Source organism: Aricia agestis, chromosome 1 (genome assembly GCF_905147365.1).
Source record: "Aricia agestis chromosome 1, ilAriAges1.1, whole genome shotgun sequence".
Taxonomy (NCBI): domain Eukaryota; kingdom Metazoa; phylum Arthropoda; class Insecta; order Lepidoptera; family Lycaenidae; genus Aricia; species Aricia agestis.
In genome coordinates this window covers 3,823,423-3,849,965 of record NC_056406.1, presented here as the reverse complement: position 1 = coordinate 3,849,965, position 26,543 = coordinate 3,823,423, and the positions used below count along the sequence as shown (strand labels likewise).

The 26,543-nt window shown below is 36.1% G+C and overlaps 1 protein-coding gene across 3 annotated transcripts; it reads left to right on the top strand.

The window, feature by feature from the left end:
* Positions 1 to 560: 560 nt before the first annotated feature.
* LOC121730127 lies at positions 561 to 26,543 on the top strand. Of its 3 annotated transcripts, XM_042119008.1 has the most exons (14): positions 561 to 695; positions 1,135 to 1,330; positions 1,586 to 1,658; positions 7,417 to 7,544; positions 7,901 to 7,972; positions 9,863 to 9,946; positions 18,706 to 18,751; positions 18,881 to 19,050; positions 19,270 to 19,337; positions 20,099 to 20,225; positions 20,347 to 20,456; positions 24,877 to 24,970; positions 26,021 to 26,133; positions 26,478 to 26,543. In XM_042119008.1, exons 1-14 carry the CDS (start codon positions 564 to 566, stop codon positions 26,481 to 26,483), a joined length of 1,419 nt encoding a protein of 472 aa, XP_041974942.1. In that variant the 5' UTR covers positions 561 to 563; the 3' UTR covers positions 26,484 to 26,543. The 3 variants fall into 3 exon arrangements, with proteins under 3 accessions (XP_041974942.1, XP_041974951.1, XP_041974960.1); XM_042119017.1 differs by lacking the exon at positions 7,901 to 7,972; XM_042119026.1 differs by lacking the exons at positions 1,586 to 1,658; positions 7,417 to 7,544; positions 7,901 to 7,972.

Here is a 26,543-nt window from a genome sequence, read left to right as displayed (position 1 = left end):
TCACTATAGATAGAAAAAGCTATTTAATCGATTTCTGGCAATTTTTTTAATGCTACCATTACTTTGTTTTGAATATTATTTTTTTTCAAGTAATGACCGAATACAATTGGATGAAAATTGATGTTTTCATTTGACGATTTTGATACTTTTTGTACGTGAACAATGTATGGTGTAGAATCTGTATCTATATACAGTGTTCTACCGACCCCGATTTTTACCAGTTATCGACTTAACTTAAATACACTTGTATTTACGCATCCAGTTCGTCGCCCCACCTTTTCTTGGGCCGGCCTCTGTTACGCCGACCAGTCGGTAGCCACCCCGAAACCAGACGCGCCCACCTGTTCGGGTGCATACTAGAGATGTGCCCTGCCCATGGTTTTATTTATTTATTATGATTCATATAATATAATATATAGTAATATATTTCATATTTTTGGAAAAACTCTAGAAATATCTTAATAAGTACTTCTTCTAACGTAAGCCCTCTAAAGAAAAAATACTCTGACATAAGAAAAGTTGTGACATTTTACAAGTCTTGGTCTTGTAAAATGTCCTGTAGAATGAATTTGAAGATTTTTGTGTTCAATTTGATCGTGTTTACCGCAAAATATGCAGAAACAAGTAGCAATATTCCCATACTAAGTCTTGAACATAAAAAAGATTCAATTTTGGAGTTTCAAAACAGTTATACAGTATGAACATCAAACATATTTTATTTGAATAATTTCTCCTTTCGTTTTGGACTAAGTCACATCCATATTAATATTATAAATGCGAAAGTGTGTCTGTCTGTCTGTCTGTCTGTTACCTCTTCACGCCCAAACCGCTGAACTGATTTTGCTGAAATTTGGCATGGAGATACTTTGAGTCCCGGGAAAGGACATAGGATACTTTTTGTCCCGGAAAAGTGTACGGTTCCCGCGCGTTAAACGAGTTTTTGGCGCAACGGAGTTGCGGGCTTCATCTAGTTAAACAATAATATGGTCTTAATTTTTATTATTCGTAGGTCTTAATAGAATTCCGTAGAATAGATTATCTTTTGTTGTGATTCTTTACATTACATCATCATCCTCAGACATTGAGCAGAGTACAAACACTGTATTGCTAAGATTTATTTTTTACCATTTCCAGTTTATACCATTCAACATTCTAATGGGACAGAATAATGATACAACTGAATTTTGGAGGGAGACGGAGATCTTGTCTTTGGTTAGAAAGAAAGAGACGAACATTAACTATGATAAATGCAAGACAATCAAACGTCGTGATAGTAAACTACATATTCCTTCTCGAAGACTCATCAGGCCAATCTGTAGAAGCACCATAGGTACCTGGTACATGCTTAATTATTTTGTGAGGCATATAAGAGGAATTGGCAAGATTTTAATGTCTTTTACAAAAAGTTTACTAACTTCAATGGAGCATGCCAACTTATCATCTACGTTTGATTGAGCGTTCCCATAACGTGCTTAATACTTAGCAGCCTATCCTGCCACCCTTGCCCAAAGAAGGCCATTATTTACAAACTATAAAGTATTATATTGTCTTATAATGCAATCACCTTTATTTCAATTCTTTTTAGATTTTCAACAATGTCCTCAATGTCCACGCTTAACGAATTTTACAGAATGTGAGCTTTTTCGGGATTCCTGCAAGTAAGTTCGTGAATATTTGGCATCGATCGCTTTCTGTTACTTTAAGGGCATCGAAAACCGGACCCAATTTTCAAAACACGGGTTTTCGGGGTTATGAAAATCGGATGCCCCGATTTTTCGAGCTTTTTCGGGTTACAAATTACAATACAAAAATCAACAAAGCCACAATATTTTACCTGTGTAGTTCAAAGCAAAAGATTTAAAAAAGTACTTTCTAATCTCAAAGTTTTATTTTCATTGTTCAAAATAATAATTACTGGTTTTGTAACAATCAGTATTTAATGCTAAACTTAATTTAAAATATTTAATGGAATTATAAATACTGAATAAGATGTCAATTACTTACGTTTCAGCTGTACACTGGTTGGTGGAATAGTTTTTAAATATTCGTAGACAAGCGAGAGATATTACTCTGTTGTCGTTGACCGCCATTCTAAAAGAAAGCTATTTTACTATAGATAAAGAGTATCTCAATAATTTTTACACTCATAATACTTATTAAAGCGCCTCTACACGATGGGGCATGGTGATGGTCCACTATGATGGGCATTTGGGCGTGTGGAGGACTTATAATTGGTGTCAGATGGCTGATGGCGCGAGCGATGGTCGTAGAAAGGCGTCGATGTTCGTTTTTCGGCCGCACTTCAAAAGGAATGGGCCAGCTATGGCGGACACAGTATGTGTCCGAACGCGGTAAAGTGAGGACGTCGTATGTCAATTTGTTGTGACGTCGTGGTCTCATAATTAAGTAATAAAATGTTTTGAAATATACTGGGGAGAAAGCGTGATATTTCCTTTCAGTAACTAGATTTTTGTGCACATTAATAAAATAACGGTACGTGCTGTATAGATATTGCCGCAGCGGCTAATGCTTCCACGTCCATCTTGAATGACGTCTAGATCACAACTGAACCTGGCCATCGTGTAGATGCGTTACAACCACTGCATAGCCATTTGATGGGCCAGCGATGGTCCGTCGTGTAGAGGGGCTATTAAGGTGGTCGTCTGATAGGCATTCTGATCAACTTTCAAAAGGCTTAAGTGGCCCATTCACTATCCTGCGAAATGCTGCGAAATGGACATAGCTCACACATTATCCTGCTTTGCCGTCCATCTAGGGATGTGAAATACTTGCAAAATTCAATATCAGGGCTTCTAAGTATGAGTACGTAACTAAACGAAGCATATAGGCATGTTCTACGTGGAAAATTAAGATGGTTTTGTTCAGAGTAGAAAATTCTAAAGTGTAATTTGAGGGAGAAACAATTATCGTGTTTAAAATGACACGGCTCACGTGTCATACGCCACACGTCAAAAACACATATGGCACCGCTGCCGTGTATCCGCACTAAATCAGTTAAATTTCCATACATATACAGATTGAAGTCCTATGCAAGTATTTTCAGGGACCCTTAATGGGATCGGCGCGTTTGCCCCTCTTGCGCCTCGCCGCCGTTGCAAGTTGCCACTTGCCACTCGCAAACGATTCGAGCCCCGTAGCACCCTGAAAATCCAATATAAATATCTATAAATTATAATCTAAAATAAAAATAAAATATAATCTGTATAAAAAAATTAATCTCTATAATATGTATGGAAATAAATTTTGTAGTGCCGTATTATGTCGTATAGGCTGGGGATTTTTGGACCCACAAACAGCGATTTTCTTTATATATTTCGATAAACTCCACTAAGCCCGTGTTATCCAATATTAACCACGTAGTGATTAAAACACAGATTAATATAATATATGTAGCAACTTGCAAGCTGATTATCACTACATCTATACTAATATTATAAATGCGAAAGTATCTCTGTCTGTCTGTCTGTCTGTCTCGCTTTCACGCCAAAACTACTGAATCGATTGTAATGAAATTTTGTACACAGATAGCCTAAAGCCTGAGAAAGGACATAGGCTACTTTTTAAATGGAAAAGGGGGTTGTAAGGGGGTGAAAATGCGTAAATTTGGTCAAATTAAGTTAGTTCCAAAAACTCAAAATAGATGGCGCCAAGAGTCCCCTAGATCGCGCTATTGCTTGCTCATGCGTATTTCTATAAGAAGTGATACCATGTCAAGCAAGGTTTTTCGATTCTTTCGATTGTTATACACGTTCTATACTAATATTATAAATGCGAAAGTATCTCTGTCTGTCTGTCTGTCTGTCTCGCTTTCACGCCAAAAGTACTGAATCGATTGTAATGAAATTTTGTTCACAGATAGTCTAAAGCCTGAGAAAGGACATATGCTACTTTTTAACTGGAAGAGGGGGTTGTCAGGGGGTGAAAATGCGTAAATTTGGTCAAATTAAGTTAGTTCCAAAAACTCAAAATAGATGGCGCCAAGAGTCCCCTAGATCGCGCTATTGCTTGCTCATGCGTATTTCTATAAGAAGTGATACCATGACAAGCATGGATTTTCGATTTTTTCGATTGTTATACATGTTATTAACTAAGAACTCACCTACCAACTTAGATTAGATATCAAATTCAAAAACAACAGCGCCAAAACTACTGAACCGATTGTAATGAAATTTTGTACACAGATAGTCTAAAGTCTGAGAAAGGACATAGGCTACTTCTTACTGGAAAAAGGGGTTGTAAGGGGGTGTTTATGCGTAAATTTGTTCAAATTAAGTTAGTTCCAAAAACTGGAACAGATGGCGCCAAGAGTCGCCTAGATCGCGCTATCGCTTGCTCATATGTATTTCTATAAGAGGTGGTACCATGTCGATTTAAGATTTCGATTCTTTCGATTGTTATACATGTTATTAAATAACTCACGTACCAACATAGAAATCAGAAACAACAGTCTACCAATAATAAGTACTAAATAGTTTAATGGCCTATGGGTATTGGCTATTGGGCAAAGCTAAAGTTGTGTAATGCATTATGCAGCTAAGTAGTGTAAAGCTAAATAAGCTTTAAAAGGTATAAAAAAGTTTAATTAAAAAAAAATCTAATTATGTGCACACTACACGGCTGTTTTGGGTATTTTGATTTAAGGGGTACCAGGGTTTTAAAAAGCTTTTGACACCAATTTTATTGACACCGCGCGCTATAAACTGAAGTCCACGCGGACGAAGTCGCGGGCAACAGCTAGTATTATATAAAACAAAGTCGCTTTTTTCCCCTCGTGTCCCTATGTTCCCTTTAATCTTTAAAACTACGCAACGGATTTTGATGCGGTTTTCTTTAATAGATGGGATATCCCACAATAACAGTTTTTTGTCATTTACTTTTAACGACAAATAATGGGTAATTTTTTGAAGCGATTTTAACCAATACGGCATCAATCCTTATTCAATTAAACACTTTAAATACATTGTTGATTTAATATAGATCTATATGGCCCTTTACAGCATATGATTTAAGTAAATGAATATTTTCGAAGATAAATTATAAATTATTATAACATATATTTAAAAAATTGCGAGACGTAGCTTTTGCGGCGGTACCGACCAATGCGGGCCTCGGGTAGTAATAATGAATATATAAATCAAAAGTGCTAAATCGATTTTAATTATTGCTGCAACACCATTCACAATCCTGCATAAGGCGGCCTGCCGTGAATGGGTCCCTTTAGCTTGACATGAGTTAAGTTTTCCTTTATTTCTTAAAATCTGTGTCTTTGTTAAGTTTCCCTTCATTTGTTAAAGTTGTCATCAGTGTGTTGAAATTAGCAAGTCCTTGTAGGACTTGCTAATTTCAACACACTGAGCTGTTTTCTAAGCTGCAATAGCAATTGTCTAAGATGCAAGGAGATAAATCTCCCTCTTGCAGCTTAGACAATAGGCGTAGTTTGCATCTTTAATATTACTGCTTGCCTGTAACCACTCAGCAAACTCCGGGCGTGTTTCCCACTCTTTTTTATATTTTTGTACCGTACTGTATATCTTTTTCTTTTTGTTCCGAACGTACCACTACTAATGGTTGGAAAATCACTGTCTGGGTCTGAACTAGACATTTGATTTGCGTTAATACAATATGGGAAGTTGCGTATCGGACGAATGATAAGAAAATGAAAAATTGAAAAATGAAAATTTGAAACCTGTCGCATTCATATCGACGTATTTCAAAAATATATTCCCCTACAATAATATTCAACTTTAGTGAGTATGAATTACAGCCTAAATTTGCTTGTTTATTGAAAGGCCAATCTAATGCCTTGCCCCTTGGGGAATAACCATTTATGCACAGTTGTATTGAAATGTTAAATTTGGTGTTACAAACTACAAAATGAGTATAAATTAAGTTTAATGTTCTAAAATTGAGTAAATCGGGAGATTATACCCTAAAACCGTTTTATCGGTATTTGTTTGCCAAAATCGGGAGATCAACCGATAAATCGGTAACTTTTACAACACTGCTTCAGCGATACGATCGATGATGTTTACAATATCGTGTAGCATTTCATCGCCTGCAAGCCGATAAAAACTGTTACGTTTTCTTTGTGGACATTTTGAAAGTCTTCCTCCGGGTTGGTGAAGTGCTGCAGTAGGTGCTTTTGGTAGTCAGCCTTTTAAGGTATCGTTTATGCAGTGCAGTTGCGATTCTTTGCTTAAATGTGTGAACATTTCGATTACTTTTTTTATGCTTTAAAGGAAACATTATCGCTGACAAAGCCTCTCGACAACAGTATTTATCACGTCTAGTATTTTATGTACTTATCTTTATTTTTCCCGCCTCCGGGGTCTAGTGGTTAGAGCGTCGCTCTCGACTCCGGAGGTCGTGGGTTCGAATCCCGCGTTGGAAACATGTTATTTCCAAGTTTGGTTAGGACAATGCAGGCTGATCACCTGATTGTCTGACAAGTGAGATGATCCATGCGTCGGATGGGCATGTAAAAAGTCGGTCCTGCGCCTGATCTCTCGCCAGTCGTGTCGGTCTTCCGTCCCACTGGGTTATGAGAGTAAAGGAATAGAGAGTGCTCTTGTGTACTGTGCATACACTTGGGCACTATAAAATTACTCCTAGTTTCAATGAAATCGACCACCGTCACCGAAACCGGTGTGGGAGCTATTATTATTTATTTTTCCCAGTTTCCTCGTTAGTTTTTATTGTATCTGTTTTTAATTAAAACAAAGCTTTTTTAATACAAAGTTTTTAATTTTATAAACCGGCCTTAAATATCAGAAATGCTACTCCAGCGGGTTTTCCCATCTAAAATTAAGGAGTACTTCTGTCCAATATATGATAAGACATGCTTTTGAAGAACTTCATCGTTTTTTGTTGGCGAGTTCTTAAAATTTGATCCACTACATACTCGTACTTTCGATAGGAGATCCTGGTTCTGGTATTCAATTGACTGTGAACTAAAACAATCCTGAGGCAAAGATTCATTATTAAATTTAGCACTATCGTCGTCATTGTCAGTAGAATCAGTGTCGCCATTAAAATCTCTACTACGTGGCTACGGGCTTTCACCTATTACAGATAGAGGTAAATCGTCATCGTTTAAAACAAAATGTCCCTGTTGTCGAGCTGAAATTCTAGAACTGAAATTTCCTAAGAGCGCTTGTACATCACAGATGCGAGTTCCGCAATGCTCCGTACATGCCAGTATACTGTTATGCATTTCTAATTTATTCAAAAAACTCGAAAAGCTCGAATTACCCGCGTATCAAAATTGACACCCGGGTTTTTTGCGATCCTCAAAACCCGGGTTTTCTCCGGTTTTTTGGAATGGGTAAACCCAAGCTCGATCCCCTAGTTACTTTATAAATAGGAAGAAAATAATTATCTTATCCATGACTTCAGAGAGCGTAGAGTTCTTCCTTCGGAGTATCAGACTTACTGCGATCAAAAGTACGGTAAATGGAGGACTAAATTCTTCGCTGCTGAGTACAACCAGTGTCAGTGCTGTGATGACTGTGTGTATTACAGAGGTAAGATCTTATGCCCTATTCCGATTTTAAAAAACCTTTGGTAAGTGTATTTTATTAGTAATTTATATGGCGGTGGGATATGACGAGGTATGTGAGGTTACGAGTATAATAAATCTTATCGTTTTGAGAACAAGATATATTTTACTTTAACTAAACTTTAGTACTGAATTGGTTATATTCAGCTAAAACTTACAAAACATACCTACATCATTGCTTGATTTAAACTGGTTTTTCGAAAATTATATATTAAAGTTTATTAAACAAAATCAACGCTTTTAGATGCTTTCCTCTTATCTCTTCACGTAGAAGAAATTTCTATCTACCGTACGTAGCTTTTATCTTTTTTAAACTTGCAGAGTTGGATCAGTCGTGTGAGGCCGACGAGTATAGTTTCGACACAGATGAGCTTCTGCCGACATCTACAATTGGTACTTATTTAACGAATTATTGAAATGTAAGAGAGGTTGATTCCTAGGCAGATGGCGGACCTAAGTAATTTGGTCGCGTTAACTCAATCCCATCCGAGTCACAGAATATATATTAGTAGTACCAACAGAATTCCCACTCATGAAACCCGTTTAAAAAAATAACAACTCATGATACGATACTATAAAGTTCAAATTCCAACCGCGCAGTGCTAGGTGCCTACAATTATGTTTGCCTACATCTGCACTCTCTTTCTATCGCGTAAGAGGTACCCTTTCCGACCGGCTTTATGGTTAATATCCATTAACCATAACGCTAAGTAGAAATTTTGTAATGGGATCCATAATTAGTAATCAAAGGAACTCCTCAAAATTGAAATGGTAACATGTGCCGATTTTGCTTTTGTATGAAGTATTCTAGGCATATGTTACCAAAAGTAATATATTGCACCAAGCTATACCATAGTTCTAGGTGCTGAACAGAACTCCGAACTCCTTATAGATACAAGTTTGGGGGCTAGGGCGCTGTTTTAAGAACTGAAAGCATATACCTACTACTATGCAAATTAAATTCATCATCATCATCAATGTCACGTGACTGTGTGAGTTACGCTCAGGTACTTAGCACGGGGCCAGACTGACGTAGTGTGAAGCGTCCATAGATAAATTATAATTTATATTATATAATTTCCCCGATGGTACATAATTCATCAACGCGTTTACGCGCACTGATATTTTTGAACTATGTAGTTTCATTTCAAATGTAATTTGGTCAAGTTCATTAATGTCTCGATTATCTGCAATAAGAAGCGCTTTATATCGGGCCAATGCAAATAATTGCATGCGAAAGTTAAAACCACGACGTCCCTAAAGTTCTTACCATTGCTATCAGTTCCGAACAACATTTTCTCCAGTATGATGCCGAACCTCTTATATTTCTCATTGTCAGGTGAATATTATTTACAAGCCTCTGTGAAGTTAGTTCGCCCTGAGCTTAACGTAATTCTACATGATACAGAAATACTTAACTTTGCTCGATGATACTCAACAACTGACAGAGCATAAAATAAGTAATCATTTCGATGGAAACGTCATTAGACATTATTCGGCTCTGAAAGTAATCTAACGGGGTAATAGGAATATTTCTTGCTTCATGAAGTCCGTTTTTACCATCCGGGAAAAGAAATTACCAGGCCAGCTCTTCGAGTCCACGCTCTCGTTCTAAATTCAGCGGTGGTGTTTTTTTTTAATTTTGGCTGATCTCCTTCGGTAACTGAATCTGCATTATTTAAATCAGCAACTATCAATTTCTAAGGGGGCACTAATTCCTCAACACTGCAAAGCATGCTCGTAGTCTCTATTGTCATTGTAGATTCTTCTCACGCGCTTCTTGGGTTTTGGTAGATGGTCGCCCACGAATCGAAGAAAAGCGATGGTCACGATCTTCCTGACGTTCCTTACGTAATCTTTTTAATACATATATAAGTTCTCATCGCCGACGATCTATTTTTGATCTCCACCGGTGTTTCATTTTTTCTCTTTTTGTTATTAGTTTTTATTTTGTCTCATCGTTTGCGTTAATCATTTTCCGTCCCAAGTAAACGTCGTCTCCTCATTCGATAAGCGTCTATGCTGCAATTTTTCAACTTAAATATTTTGTAGTTATCTCTCTCCCTCGTATTTGACAAATAGACAGCATAAAATTTACCCAGGGCAACTGAAACTAGGATCTGCTTAAAATTTAAATGAACCAATGGAATTCCTTATTGGACACTACTCACTATTAAGCAGCTAAGTAGCTTTATGAGTTCGGTTCCATTAATATTTTTCCAAAACAGTCTATTGCAATAGCCAGGTTTTAAGCTTTTTTGGAAAAATAATTTTTGATTGTAGATTTTCGAGCGGGATGTAACCCTTACTTGGATCACCCCGAACAGGAGCTCAGAGCTCTTCGCTGTGACACCATCTTCAGAAGATGTGAGTTAACCCATCAATTGAAAAAATTGGTCTTGTGGCTATAACCTTAATATCACCACATATGCCAATTGCATGTATGGTTATTGTAACCATAAAACCCGTAAATGACAATTAAATTATTATTTAAATATTGTGATACAATTTTGTAGATATGTTACGCGCAAAGACCGAAAACGCTCACTGAGCGAAAAAATAGCTCACAATGCGTTGTGGCCTTAATGAAAACGGCCACGACGCGTTCTGGTAATCACAGAAATACCACGTATCGAAATTCGTGTCGTGGCTAACATGCTATTCGACCACAACGCGTTGTGGTAATCGAGAAAAGCCATGACGCGTTCTGAGCATTTAAAAACAGCCACGACGCGAAATTCCCTAATGAAAAAGGCCACGACGCGTTCTGAGCATTTATTGTTCCCGCACATTATACTTTTATGATATGCACGTAGACTAGTTAGTCGATTTTGATGAATTTCGGTATGTAGATACTTTGAGTCTCTGGAAAGGATAAGGGATACTTTTTGTCCCGGAAAAATTTACTTTTGTTATTTGCGCGTAAACTATTCTGTGTATTAAATATGTGTATCATATATTAAAAATCTTAAATATATGTATAGTATTAAAGTATTAAATATATCTTAGTTGTCTGTAACACAAGTCCTTCAGGTACTTAGCACGGGTGGCTGACGTGGTGTGAAGCAGGGATGTTGCGGATGGGGATTTTAAGGGGCTCACATCCGCGGATGCGGATGTTTCGGATCCTATATAAAATATAAATATACTATACTATATTTATATTTTATATAGGGCCCAACGGACGATGATCTGTCATAATCATAACTGATATCTATGAAGTTTAAATTATCAATAGCGTAATGATTAATGGCATAATTCTATACGGCGCGGTGGTAAAAAATTCTTAATTTTCCTAATTATCCACGGTTTTTTTAAACCGTATTGTGAATCTAAAACATTCTCAAACCTATTTTTAACATCGTTTTTTTTTAAATTAAAACTTACTTGAAGTTAAAAATAGGAGCATTATCTATACTTAATATTAAAAAGCGGAAGAGTTTGTTTGTTTGTTTTAACGCGCTAATCTAAGAAATTACTGGTCCGATTTAAAAAAAAAAATCAGTGTTAGATAGCCCATTTATCGAGGAAGGCTATATGCTATATTTTATTACACTAAGACTTATAGGAGCGAAGAAATAGAGAAAAATGTGGAAAAAATGGGGGAAATTATTTGAAAGGGCTTATCACACGAACAACTGGAGCATTTTTTCTGTTATTTGGCACAGATAAGAAGTAGACGTGAAGGATCATAGGCTTTTTTTTGTGAAATAACTTGTCTGTCAAATATTTAAGCACGGCGAAGCCGCGCGGAACGTCTAGAGTCTGGCTAACGAAAGCGTGACCTGAGAAAAAGCGGGAAATTCAAAAAATCTTTATATAGTATCACTATAATAGGAGAAAAATGTTTTGATACTTGTGTATTTTTGTGTTTACAATTAATTTGTAGAGTCTGTTCCAAAAGAAAACAGTTTTGAAGTTTCGAATGAGCTAACGTTATTTTTATAAGCTATTTAAAAATAACGTTAGTTCACTCGAAACTTCGAAACGGTTTACTTTCGGAATAAATGTTATAATATGTTATTGTGTATAATATATTTATGTGTTTAATATGTTATAATAAATTAAAATCAGAGTCCAAAAATTCAACCTCGAAAGATTCTTCTGTATCAGTGGAGTCATGATCACTTACACTTATAATGAATTTTTCCAAAACTTCTTCTGTTATGTGATCTCTTTTTTGTATTTTTTTTCTACATTTATTACATGGTTCGTCATAGTTTTCCAATCTTCTGCAGATATCCTCCCAAACGAGGTTTTTATCAATGTTTCTGTTTCTTTTGCTGACAGATTAATGTTCTTTTTTGCCACCATATCGCACCCCTAGATGAAAACTCTGGCAAATCAAAAAACCTTTTTTTTTAGAAATGACTTAAAACTGATTTCGGAATATTTTTTAGGGATATTGAGAAACTAATAATACAAACATGATATTCATATGTTTGAAAGCCTATTTAATGACCAATTTTGAATGCTATTCTTACAAAAGTTGAAAAAATATTATTTTTTTAGTTAATATAGTTTTCTTTAGGTAATAAGAAACTTTTTAGTGTCATATTTAGAATTACCTTACTTTATCTGAAATAAAAATGAGTTGCATTACTTTGCACCTTAAAGATATACGACCCATTGTTGGTGTTCAAAACTCACGTAAAGTTGAAAACTGCGTTTTTATCATAAGTCAAACAAGATTAAGAATTGAAATAAAACAATTAGGTATGTAATCAAATGAAAATGGTTGTTTATTTTACTTTACAACAAGAAAACATGGAAAAAAATCACTGTTTTAGTGACCTATATTCAACTAGACAGCACTTACTAGGAAATTATTATAATATTTATAACTTTTATAATCACAGTTGCTATTAAAAGCATAGGTTTTGTTACACAGACTATTCTGTGTAACAAAATATAATTTTTATTATGTAATTAACAACGATATTATGGAATTTAAATAATAATCACAACCGGAATAAACATTTTTATCTTAGACAAAATAATCCATATTAAATCAATAAACTCTTCTCTTTATCTTTTATTTTACTCTATACAATAATTATAAACCAGTCTCTTTTTTTTAAGCTATCGCTTACAGAATTATCAATAATACCCATAGTTTCAAATCACAGTTAAAATCATTGGTCAATAGCTACTTACTACTAATAGACATACGTTAGTGAATGGCACTTAGTTCTTAAACTAGACAACAATAAAAAAAATCAGTTCAGTTGAGTAAGTACAAAACATTAAAAAAATCACAAAATATTCTTGTAAAAAATATCATAAAAAGACTTTGGAATGACATTTTTGTCCACGAGTTCTTTAATATCTTTCTTTTTGGCATCCGACAAAGGAATCTTATGTGTGTATGCTCTACTCAAACTTGATGGAATATCAGATGTAGATACTACTCCTGTACGTCTGGTCTTCCTCTTATTTACCCAGCACTTTTTAAATTCAGTATCTGAATAAGATGTTTTATAGAAAAATGACATGGGACTATCCTTTTCAACTTTGAGGACTTTAATTTCCTGCCATTTTACTTGATTGCTATTTTCATCCATATTAAAATTTGATCCCCAAGCTTCTTGTAAAGTTTTCAAGTCATAAAAGCGGTCATAGGTCATTTCATGCACTTTATAAGCTGGTCCAGATTTTTTAGCAGTTCGTATCAATGTAATATACTGTAACGGTGTATAAATTGGACCGGATTTGATGTACCTTTTCACTTGTTTTTCTATTACACTGTGAACATTATCCCCTTCATTTTGGGAATGACCTCTAATTAAAAACTTGTGGGTGATCGATTTCACTCTCATATTAAAAACAGCATAAGCATAAGCAGTTAACAGATATTTGTTTTTTTGTTGCCCGCAGCAGTTATCTGAATAAAAAATCAGATCTATGTCCCCACTAGGCTGCTTATCTAACTGCATTTCTATGAAGGATAAAACGCAGCTTCCTATTTCTACCGCACCACGCTTTCCTTCAGTCTCATTCCAAAAAAAACAGTCTACATTCTTTGCATACAAATCACTTATTGTAAAATTGAAACAATTTATCCTAGATTTATAAAAAAACAACGATACTTGGCCCTTCGGAAGCTGCAAAACAGCTTGTAAATCATAAACAGCTACTATAGCACCTGTTTCTTGTTTATCTTTTTCCTTCTCACGTCGCGCCATGTCCTTCTCAAGTAGATGCTGTTCATAGCTTTGTTGCAGTTTTAATTTTTCATCGGCGTTTGCATTTTTATAACTCTCACACAAGTCACATAAATCTTTTTTTGGACTAAAAAATCCAATGTTAAACTGAAAGTTGAATATCCGCTGGAATGTTGATTCAGAAGCAAATGGTAAGTTACTTGCTTGCCGTAAATCCTTATAATCTCGGTAAATATCTGCTAATGACCTGTCGCTTTGAATGTATTCCCGTGTAGTTTGAGCTCTTAGATAGTGCGATTCTACACGAGGAATAGAGTTGATGAAATTAACAACACTCTCTTTAACTGCAGGGTCTAACGTAGGATGGTTTTTATGTTTCCCTCTTTTTTCTTCCTCTATGAAACCAGTTTCCGTCTTTTTAACTAATGCTGTTTTAATTGCTTGATCTCCCAAGTCAAGAGTTGCCTTAAAAAAGCTCTTACAGACACGAACGCGCGAGTTATTTTCTTCAAAATAGAAGGCCGTATTTAGAGCTCGGTAGTTATTTGTGCTTGTGTATCGATATTTAGGCTTGATTTCATGAGAATGTCGCACAATGTACTCTCTTTGACGTTGAAGGTCACCTAATCCCCAGAATGCATCAAAAAGCTTTTGACGAGTAGTTGTATCGAGTGTTGTACTGCATTTGAAACGACATTTTTCTCCGCAAGGTGGTCGCATTTTGCGAGCGGGAATATCTTTTTTCAGTTTACCACGGGATTTATACGCCTTACCCGAATTTTTAAGAGCTTTGACTACGTTAGCTTTCCATGTTTCTGGCTTCCGCAGTTTTTTCTTACCCTGTACTATTTCCTGTGCTAAATTTTCTTCGGTATTATTATTTAAAGTATTATTATTACTGCTTGAACTGCTGCTGGAGCTGCTGCTGGAGCTGCTGCTAGAGCTGCTGCTTGAACTGCTCGATGAACTCGAACTGGTAGACGATGATGACAGAGAGCGAGGTCGTGGTAATGGGGGAGTAGTAGGAGACTTACGCAAAGGGGAGAAAATTATTTTTCGTTTCGGTACAGGATTTTGGTAGTTTGGGTCTATGTCCGAGTCGTCAAAATCGCTCCCGTCGCCGCTGTGGACGGGTGATACGGTATATTTTCGTTTAGGAACTCGTCGTCGTTCGTCACTATTAGTTGACTCCCCGTCGAGAAACTGCGGCGATGAAACTGACCTTAATCCCTCAAGGGGTATTGCAGGCTCCTCTAGACTCTCTACACTTTCAACTATCTCCATACCAGAGGATTGAGTTGCAGGCTGATCAGGAATTTGTATTTCTGCATTGACGAGATCCAACATTACTTGCCCCCGGCTTCTCATTTTCCTAAAATAAAAAATAACTTTATCATTAAAAAAATCAAGTCTCTCCTCTCATCTTAGCAAATATCCCGGTTTCATCCCTAAGCCTTCACTTTGGAAGTGCAGAGTTCAGTATGTTATTATAGTTCCTATATTGAATATTCGACTATGATCCCAGGAATTGGCGAGTCTAATAATCACAGTAAAGCGATTGCCATCTGACCTTCAGTGATTCTTTGGTAAGGGAAAACACCTGTCTGGTGTTTTCTCTTACCAAAGAATCCATCAAGTAAACTCAAGCAAGTTAAAAATCGTAATTATCAACCCGTAATGATTATGAAAATGAAAAGCGAATAAAAATCTAGATTTAATTTGAGATTATAAAATGCTATTTAATTAATAAATTACTATTTCATTGAGCAAATTAAAAAATAAATAAATAAAAAGATACATTCAGGTAAACCATTGTAAGTCAGAATTCATATTTTCTGTCATGTAAACTAGAGTAACTCGAAATAATGTATAAACAAAACGTGACATAATATCAACAAAACCACCGCAAATCAAAATATACCTTTTTATTTATCAATAAAATATCAGCAAAACTCAATTAACTCGAAATAAAATATGAAACTTACCTTATTAATTTCACATAAACTCCAGTAACTCAAAATACGCCACTATGTAACCGTCTTTCTCTCGCGACAGCCGGGTGACAACTAAAAATGGCGGAGTATGATTCGCGCCATCCCGCGTAAGGTCATTCAAGTAAAGCAAAGTTTCGCGCCATTTTTCGACAACGGTCGAAGTAGCGATATGGGAGTTTTACCTCCGCGTAGGTATTCATGCCGGGATTTCGAAAACGGCACTAACTCAGTATAAGTATATTTTGAGTTAGTGACGTTTTCATCTAGGGGTGCGATATGCTTAGCTGAGCTCCATATTAGCTCGATTGGGTTGAGATCACAGTGGTATGGTGGTAGTCTCAGTACCTCATGGCCATATTGTTTCAAAAATTCGTCAGCTACATACACGGGTTCGGGCTTATGTTTGTTAACTAAACATAACAATTCGGATTTTGTTAGGTAATCTTCATAATTTATTCCATTGGAATTGAGCCACTCTTGTATTTCAGCTTTTCTCGTTTGTATTGTAGGAAATTTATTCTGCTGTACAGTGTGATAGCTTGCATTATCCATCACAATGAGACTGGGATCTTTTAAATTAGGTATTAATTTTTCTTTTAACCATTTTTCAGCATTCATATCATGGTGATAATCTGTCAACCTTGATTTGGTACTAAATACTAATAGTGCATTTGGTACAAATCCTGTTTCAGAACCAGCATGTACTATAATATATCTTTTCCCTGAAGATATATTTTCCAGTGGGCTTGGTTGCTGGGCACCCCTTGTTGTCGGACCTTGCCATGACATTTTTGGCTTACAATTTTTGTGTATATATGTTTCATCTAAATATATGATAGGTTTTCCTTCTGCTCGCTTAGCAGAAATTTCTCGAAGATAGCGATGCCTCCAAGCAGCAATATCAAAACGTTCAACAAGAACTGTTCGTACATTTTTATTTTTCTTAAATTCATACCCATTGGATATTAATATTTTACGCAGAGTTTCTCTGCATCTACTAAAATTAATACTAGAACGTAAGTCTTCTAACAAGGTTCTCAATGTAGGGACTTCCTTTCTCACAACATAAAGCTCATTGATTTTATTTCGTATTGCATCAATATCAAAGCTCTCTAAGTCCGACACTGAACTTTTATGTGGACGTTTTTTCCCTGGAGTGCTCCACATCTCTTCATTCACAGATCCTTCTTTTTTTATTTTTTTTAGTGTCGTGACACCAACACCTGCAAAACCAAGTATAAAATAATATGTAATATTTAATGATGTAGCCCAATATTTGTATATATGTAACAATAATTTGTGAAATTAACAAATAAATAATTACACTTTTAGCCAACGCAGATACATACCAGTTAGTGAAGATATTTCTTCTAAGTACTTAGTCTGAGTTTCTATTAAAGATTTTTTCTCAAGATTCTTTAACCTTTCAACAACGCTTTTAATTTCGAAGAGACCTTGAACATCTTCAAGTGTATCTATTAACATAAGAAAAGTTATCATCATACTATCGTAAATATATTTAAAAAATCAGCTCAAGGATCAAAATTATAAAGTCAAACCTAAAAAACCCGATATCGTATCTAAATATTGTTGTTTTTCTTGGAAAACAATTTTTTTCTCCTTTTGTTTTTCTTTGAACTTACTAATCATAGTATGTAGCAGCTTTCGCGCGTTACTTCTTATTGTTTTACCCATATTAGAGAAATTATTTTAGAAAATCAATTAGCAGTACCTACAAAATAAAGACAACGACAAACATAGACTATGACCGTTGACGTGTGTTTGACAAAAGAATAATATTGCCATATTATTCTTTTGTCAAACACACGACGTGGTGTGAAGCGTCCATAGATATAAAAAAAAAAAAAAACTTATAAGGAAACTCCAGGACACGCTTTCTTTAGCCAGACTCTAGTATTTAATAAATAGTAAAATTGCCGTTTTTCCGAGTCAAGGTGGTTTCGACTTACGCAGAAGTTCGTAAATCAATCCCGCCCCTTTTCTTTCTTGTCGCAATTCGTATGACATTCGCTTCCGCATGAAAATCCGCATTTATCTAATGCGGATGCAGATGCAGATGTCTAAATTTGCGCGGATGCTCCGCATTTACGGATGCGGATGCGAATATTCGCAACATCCCTGGTGTGAAGCGTCCATAGATATATTATAGATAATATTATTATTAATAAAGCCCTCGTATGTTCCAGCGTCCGTGGCCTAATGGGTAAAACCTTTGGTTCGCAGAGGGTGCAGGTTCGAACCCGGGTAGAGGCGTGTACCAATGAGACATTTTCTGTGCTTAAGTTAACAAAAATATAATTTTGAACAAAAATAACATACCTCTAGTCCGTTTGTGACCGATGTTAGAATGTGCTTTTTCTAAAATATCAAACAGTTCTTCACCAATCTTTAACACATCATATCGAATAAGACGTCGATACTGCTTCGAAGACAGAGACTCGTAGTTCTTTTTAAGAAGCTGAGACTGTTTTGTTTCATATACTTACATATTTATTTTATTTTCTTTATTGGAACAAAAAGATATAAATAGTAACATTTCATATTTTTCTGCAGTCATAAGAAAACTTCGATCGGTGCTTGTTTCCACAAATTCACGTAATTTTTCATAAAACACTTCGTCATTATTAGCGCTAACATTAAAATTCACTATCGGAAACAGAAAATAAATTAATAAAATTGATATTTCAATACGTCTTTGCACCCGTCCGTCGTGATATAATTAAAAACTTACAATAAATGCTCAGAACGCGTCGTGGCTGTTTTTAAATGCTCAGAATTCAATGGTCGAATAGCATGTCAGCCACGACATGAATTTCGCGTCGTGGCTGTGACACCATGTCCACAACGCGTTGTGAGCGATTTTTTCGCTCAGTGAACGTTTTCGATCTTTGAGCGTAACAGGTATAAAATTATATATTATAATCTAACCATTATTATACTCGTTCAGGCGTACCTGCTTCAACAACTTCTTTACCAAATGAAACATTGTATAGGTGAGTAATTTTATTACTTTTATTTTATTATCCTTTAATTTGTCAATATTCAAATGTTTTTTTGTATCAGTTTACGATTTTACCATGTCTTTTAAAAGCTTCGTCAGGTTGAGTTAATTTCTATTTCAGGCGGCATATCTATCGTTTCGAGTCCATAGTTGATGTACCGGACTGTCCGATCTCATGTAGGGGATTTGTATGCCAGGACAGTTTTGTCAAGGAGCAAGATTGTGTGCTCGGATCATTTCGTCCCGATAAGACCCAGTGCAATTGCTGTGGAAAATGCAGTGCCTACTTCCGTAAATATGTTTCTATACGTTTATTTACTGTACGATTTCCTTCAAAAATATTGTCTATAGGTTAACCTAACCTAACTTACCTTCTTATGGGCTATAGCGGATACCCTAAAAGACACTTAGTACATTCACACTAAGTTTGTTAAAATCAAAATATATTGTACAGATGTAATGAACGTCTTAATAACAAATCCTACTTAAAGAAGTTATCACTAATTCCAGAATTGAATCAAAAATGCGCTGAGTTGAAAAAAACCGTTCATAAAGTCAATGGGAGCAAGGAAATAGAGGTATCATTTTATTTTAGCAAATAAAGTTTAATCAAAACAATGAGGCACAAAATATACAAAAACATTTTGTATGAATTTATATGCCTCGACACGCTGTTTGGACTTCATGATACGGTAGACATAAGCAACTGTTAAATTAGGTGGCAGCTACCCCGACGTAGGTTATACGATCAGTATTTCATCAATCTGATCTATCAATCTTGTAAAGATTGAAGGAAAACTGATCGTATAACTCAGGGATTGATGGACTGATGGATCGCATTGACGGATTTTTAAATATTTTGTTAATTTTCATCAATCTCGGTAAAATTCATGAAAAATGCATGCTATGAACATTTATTAGTCATGGCTGATAAATGTTCATAGCATGCATTTTTCATATGAAAGTAGTTCTCATAATCTTCTTCCTCCCTGTCCTGATTTCGTTTATTCAATTTAAATTACTCTATAAATCTCTTTTAAGAAGCTACAGCTGCTTAGCCCATCGTTTCCTTTCAACACGTTTTTTTGCTGTTAAAGCTATGATAATAGCGACGCAAGCCTTTTTTATCCATTCTGCAAAACACGTCTGCTTCTTGAAACTGTTAAGCTCAACCGAAATGCCAGATTGATAGTAAACTGACAGCCCGGATTGATCGTGTAACATCGTATCATATCGTCTTAATTTACCATCAGTCTTGATTGTTACAAGATTGATGAAAAACTGATCGTGTAACTTCGTATATAAGACTAATTTCACAAGCTTTATAAATATATTAAAGGTGGAGGAAGAATTTCTAGATCCGGGCTGTGATGATGGTTTGGTATGCCGTGATGGTGTATGTCAGGATATACACAGGCTGGGTATTTTAGCCAGCGGCAGGCGTGCTGCTGAAAATAGTGTTTATGGTAAGTAAACCTATTATTAAATAAAATCTCTTAATTTATTGCTAAAACAGTTCTTAAATCCGTTGAGTAAGTTCATCTACAGGTTGATAGTTTGTGGGATTCATTGGAGTATAATTTGCAGAGCCATGCAGAGAGGAGGTGAAGTATTTCATAAAGAAGTACGGCAAAGACGGTCACCTGCACTACGACGCTCCACAGTGCACGCCGCTTTGGCTGTATGCTCCAGTGCAGGTAATAAAGTTTAATTTTTATGCATTTACTTACTAGACGTTGTTGCAAGTTCGTAAAACAGCCCTAACTACTGAATCTATATTTAATAATTAATACGTGAGAGAAAAACTTTGTAACCCTTTTTACGAAAAATGGGGAAACGTAGGTGCATGAAATTTCGCACAGTTATAGTTTATATGGTGAAGGTGTGCATCGAGCTAATATTATTTAAAAATTATGCTTTTATCATATACATTTTTAACAAATAAAACGTTACACACACTACGACACTACTACTAGGAAAAATGACAGATTTTTGAGTGACAAGCCTATACATACGAATTATACTCTTTTATTTATGGCTTAAGTCTGCTGACAAAAGTTGACAAATTGAAAATGTATAATTGTTTTTTTATTTCATTTTAGATACTATTAGACAATGCTTAAACGGCCAGTCTGAGATCAGCTGAGTCCCAGAGACAAGAATTGAAAAAAACTATGATGAAGTCAATATTTTTTACAAAATATAGGTAGTAGTCCTAATGTCGTTGAAAAAAAAAGGTCGAATTTCGATTTTGAAATTTTCTTAAAATCCTGATCACATGATGTATTCTCAACATTATTTTGTAGTGGATGGTTGACCTTGATTTTCATATTCAGGGTCACATTGATATTCTACAATATACTCATTATTATAATAACTAGGATCATAGTCATTGTAGTCTTCAGTCGGGTCAGTCATACAGCCATTAAAATTAATTTCCCTGCTTTTAAAATAATTTGTCGAAGGAGGGTTTCCCTGCTTATACCAATTATGTCCTGTTTATTTGTGCTGTGTAGGTGGTAATTGTCGTGTAACATAGTGGCTAACGCCACTCATAGGCTAAGGCTGCGAGCTAAATTCTGAATAGGCCTATGTGAAAAATTATTTTTCGGTTGAATCCTAAACATACGACTACGTGGATTATAATTCGGTGGTGGTGCACTGAACATCCTCTGTCTTTGTGTGGGTTGCCTGTGCTGATGCTGATTATTCAAATCAAATCAAAATCAAAATATTTTTTATTCAGAGTAATTTTTTACACTACCACTGCACCGGTTCGGGAACTAACCCGGCGAGAAGAACCGGCGTAAGAACTCGCACGGGGCCATCTTTTATTGAAAAGATGGAAAATAACAATTTGAACATATATAGTGCACCAAGGTGTTAAATGAATATGTCAATGCGCGCTGCTGGTAAAGAAGAACTGTCAAAAATGACGCCTTTGTATGAAAACAACGCGCGAGAGGGGGCTCTCACCACGTTCATTTAAAGCCTTGTCGAACTGTAACAATATTATGTCTTAGAGCTATTTACAACAGGAATTATAAAAAATATTCTAGTAGCCTGTAAGAACCACGCGTATACCTGCGTATACACTGGCCTTTAAAAGATTTGCTGACTTTGCTAAGTCTGATTACTGGTATTTCAAATTTGTTCTTGTTCCTAGTGTTAAAACAATGATTGTCGCTATTCTTTTAAAAATTATTTAAGTTCTTTCTGACATACAGTACATTATCCAAGACGTATTGAGTTGCGACGGTCAGAATATTTATTTCCTTAAACTTTTCTCTTAAGGATTCACACGATGACATCTTATAAATAGAACGTATCGCTCGCTTCTGCAGCACGAATATTGCATTAATGTCCGCAGCATTTCCCCATAGAAGGATTCCATAGGACATAATGCTGTGAAAGTAACTAAAGTAAACACGTCGCGCTGTTTCTACATCAGATTTTTTAAAATTTTTTAACAGCATATGCTGCTGAACTAAGCCTATCCGCCAGATTTGCCGGACTCCACTGTAATTTACTGTCTCAAGTTATACCTAGGAAAACAGTGGTGTCCACTAATTTAATTTTCTCATCATTTAATAGTACATTGGTTTGCACTTGCCTAACATTTGGCAAACTAAATTTTAAACATTTTGTTTTATTAGAATTTAATAATAAATTATTAGCATTAAACCATTTTTTGAGAGAGCACTATTTACCTCGTCGTAATTATATTGTTGTCGCTTATCTTTAACTAGATAAGGTTGGTCATTTATGTAAATGAGAACAAGAAAGGGACCTAAAATAGATCCTCGTGGAACACCTAGCTTTATTTTACTACCATTAGACCTTTTAGAATTAACTTCTACTCTTTGCGTTCTATTTGCAAGGTAAGAACTTAACAGTTTTAGGGCCGTGTCCTTTATACCATAATGATACAATTTCTGATTAATGTAGCATGTTCGACACAATCAAATGCTTTGGATAGGTCGCAGAAGATACCGAGTGCATTCTGCGATCCCTCCCAAGCTTCAAATATACTACATAGAAGACTGATGCCTGCATCTGTTATGGACCTACCTTTAGTAAAGCCAAATTGATTGTTATGTAGCAAATTATTACAGTTAAAGTGAACTAGTAATTGATTTAGAATTATTTTTTCAAATATTTTACTAAAAGTTGGCAAAATAGATATTGGTCTGTAGTTGGCTGGGTCAGACTTAGTCCCAGCTTTGAAGAGAGGCATCACCTTGCTATGCTTCATTAGGTTAGGGAACACACCATTGTTGAAGACTAAAGCTAAGTGCGGGGCAATGATGTCAATTACTGATTTAATAACTCTTGTGGACATACCCCAGAGATATTAAATTTAAAAGGCTGTGAATTCTGCGTAAAAGGTTGTGGCGGTACCCACAATTCGCCTAACATTCCTACATCGCGCTATCGAAGTTTTCTAAGCGCGTCGGTATATATACGACAGCTGAAATGTATCACGTGGGCTCCGGCCTGGCCGAGCATAACACCTCGCTCGGTCGGAAGATCTTCCTTTGTAGCCCGCAACATATCCCACATAGGTGACCCTCGACAGAACACGCCTCCTTCATCATCATCACTCCCCGACTCTCCGCATCGCGGTCCGCGCCAGCCAGCATCGCCTCATCGGGTACCTCGTCCACTAGCCGCAATGTACCGCGGCCTGGGTGACTCCGCATCGGCATCATCGGGCTTTCTCACTACACCGACCGGTCAGCAAGCAGAGCACATCTCTCCTGGTCAGCACGTAGCATCGGCCCCGCACGGCAGCTATCCGACTCACTGGATCCCGTGCAGCAGCTTGCAGTTCCGACTCACTGGGACTCACTGCAACAGTTCCGACTCACTGAAACTCTCTGGCACTGGCGACTCAAGCGACAAGACTTCAAGATTCGATCTCCGGTCTTCGGGGGGGGGGGGGGAGTGATGTGGCGGTACCCACAATTCGCCTAACATTCCTACATCGCGCTATCGAAGTTTTCTAAGCGCGTCGGTATATATACGACAGCTGAAATGTGTCACGTGGGCTCCGGCCTGGCCGAGCATAACACCTCGCTCGGTCGGAAGATCTTCCTTTGTAGCCCACAACATATCCCACAAGGTCTTTGTCCTAACGGCATTGGGAAATTACTGTTATTACTAGGTACTTATATAAAATTCTGATGAGCAAAGTTGGGGCGTTGAGTAGATGTGTGTGGTGTAGAAGAAATTTTAAATTCAATTTAAATTTGGGTCAAACCTATTATGCATATACATAGTGTTAAGTTCTTCCTGCACATATTCGAGGGCTTTTTCAATTGTAGGCGGTCGCATGCAACGTATGCGGGACCTCAGTGGTTCCTTAAGACCACGTACATAATTATGCCTGCATAGTAACCTTTTTGTATAAGTCACGTTTAGCTTCTATAGTAGTCTGAAGTCCTTCGTGTAATGAAACATATGTCATTCAAGTGCTGAATAAATTTTGACAATGGTCATAAAATTCTTGGGATGACCTGTTCCCCTGAGTAGCTAAAGAGAGATCACTATAAAGAGCTGTTTCGTCTCTTTGGTCGGAAAAGTTATTAATGAGTAAATTTTTAATTCCTAGCCAACTATCTGGGATTCCGTTCGAATGTATGGTGTTCGCTACGGAACCGGTTATTTTATTTAAAATTCCATTTAATAAGCAAAGGATAGAAAATTCATTTCCAGGCTCTTGACTGGCATACTTAACTACTAATTGATCACGTATTTAAATAAATCGCGTAAGAATATTTGGATTGCCATTAAATTCCGGCACCAGGCGAAAAACTCGCTGGCCACCGTCGATGGGAAAGTTGCAGGAGCGCGAAGTCAGCTGGTTTGATACATTAGGGTTCCTTAATTGAGGAATATCCCAGCAACAATATTATGTTCGTTTTTACCCAAATATCAAATAAATAAGGGACAAAGCAGACGGATTTGTGCTAAAATTAAACATTATTTACATGATATTAAAAAAATGACCACAAGTTCGACACAGTAGAACATAATATTTAGTCAAACATAAATAATCGGATTATACATTAAAATTCTAAAGCAGACTCCAAAAGTAAAGTTGAATTTTTTTAGTGTCGCCGGTTCGTCTGCTACTGTGCGTTGGAGGACGGGACGTTTGTGGAGGGAATCAAGGTGCCCCGCGCCGAGGTGTCAAACATGAATTGCGGTAAGTACTTACCATCTTTCTTTTATTTTTAACATAAAGTTTTATGTTAAAAATAATTAACATTAGTGAGTATATATCCCACAAACACTTCACGGGAAACTATCACGCCTATTGATTTGTGCTTTAACATAGTAATTTTTATTTATATGTAGATGTGTTAACCAGAGGTAGGCATCATGTAGACTTTCAGAGAATATTTGTAAAAATTTATTCTGAATAAAAAAAATTGAGTTTGAGTTATCACCAGTCATTCAAGGTGTGACGACGCGAGCCCTCACAAAGCTCGGCTTTTAGCTAGCTAGGTACGTTAATATTATAAAAAAGGTACTTACTAGGAAAAAATCCAATACGTACCTTTGACCGGTTAACCAAGTGCGAAAATTATTTTTAGAATGTTTAGCATTTATGCCTTTATCTTTACCCGTAACAATTTGGTTAATTAAACCAGGTATTAAAAAATCTCCTCCTTTTTGGAAGTCGGTTAATAATATATGGTTTTATTAACGCTCTTCGCGTTTAATTACCTTTCTTTATGATATTAATGATTTTCAGGAATTATCTTTTTTATGAAATTTCTGTAGAAACTGAAACTATCGAGAACTATTAGCAAATTGTTTTTTCTGTACTATGTGGTACCTGTTTGAAGTTTGTGTGTTCATTGTCATCGTAACTCATCAATATACGACTGACTACAGTTAACAATGCAATGGGCTCTGGCCTACTCCAGTTTGTTATTCCGCTCTCTGTTATGATTTAGCCCCATTTCGATTGAAAAATGTACATTAATTAATTGTATGAAAAGCAGTGTTTTGGCCCGAATGGGTCTTGACCAGTTCCCTCTTACGGCTTCCGAAAAACTGTTGACTTCACTCTCATATTGTATTTTGAGTTAATAAAATTAGCAAACACTGATTTGGGGGTTAAATAGATAATTCGTGTATTCTGAAATTTCTTTATTATAGCGGGTATTCATGGGCGGTCATAACCGCTTATCATCAGGTGATTTTGCCTCCTCATGATATCTTTAATTTAAAATTGTCGGCGTTCTAGACTGTGCCCGCGAGAGGTGTCGCACGGGTTCCGACATGCCTTGCGACGGGTACGGGAACTACGTCGGGGTTCAGTTCTCGATTGGAACAAGAGATCTGTTTGTGGACGAAACGGTAATATTCCATTAATCTGCTTACGGAATATCTGAGATACTCCTTATTGTCTCTTCTCCTACAACGCTCTTATTCAGAAAATGATGCTACAATATGGAAACGAATTTTCCTAAAATATATTTAAGTTTTCATTACTATAAAAAACGTAGATTATACCATTTACTAAGGCCCGAGCACTACTATAATTATTTCTCAGGAATGCAACAAACATACACATAATATCGGTGCACATAAACCGTGCAATATAAAATAATTTACTTAGAAATATAATAAAAATATTTCGTGTATAACCATTATATATTAATCATCATAATATTAATTAAAGTTTCGTTTTTTTTATCCAGAAGTGAATGAACAGGGACCAAAACGGAATCATCGGAATATTCGAGATTTTTCTTCCCACATTTTAT

What these genes read in the sequence shown, in the direction of transcription:
- LOC121730127 (XM_042119008.1), top strand. Translation starts at nt 564, where the DNA reads ATGAATTTGAAGATTTTTGTGTTCAATTTGATCGTGTTTACCGCAAAA. An exon ending in AGTTTCAAAACAGTTATACA is followed by an intron (nt 696 to 1,134) that starts GTATGAACATCA and finishes TACCATTTCCAG; the next exon opens with TTTATACCATTCAACATTCT. An exon ending in GGTGTCAAACATGAATTGCG is followed by an intron (nt 24,971 to 26,020) that starts GTAAGTACTTAC and finishes TCGGCGTTCTAG; the next exon opens with ACTGTGCCCGCGAGAGGTGT.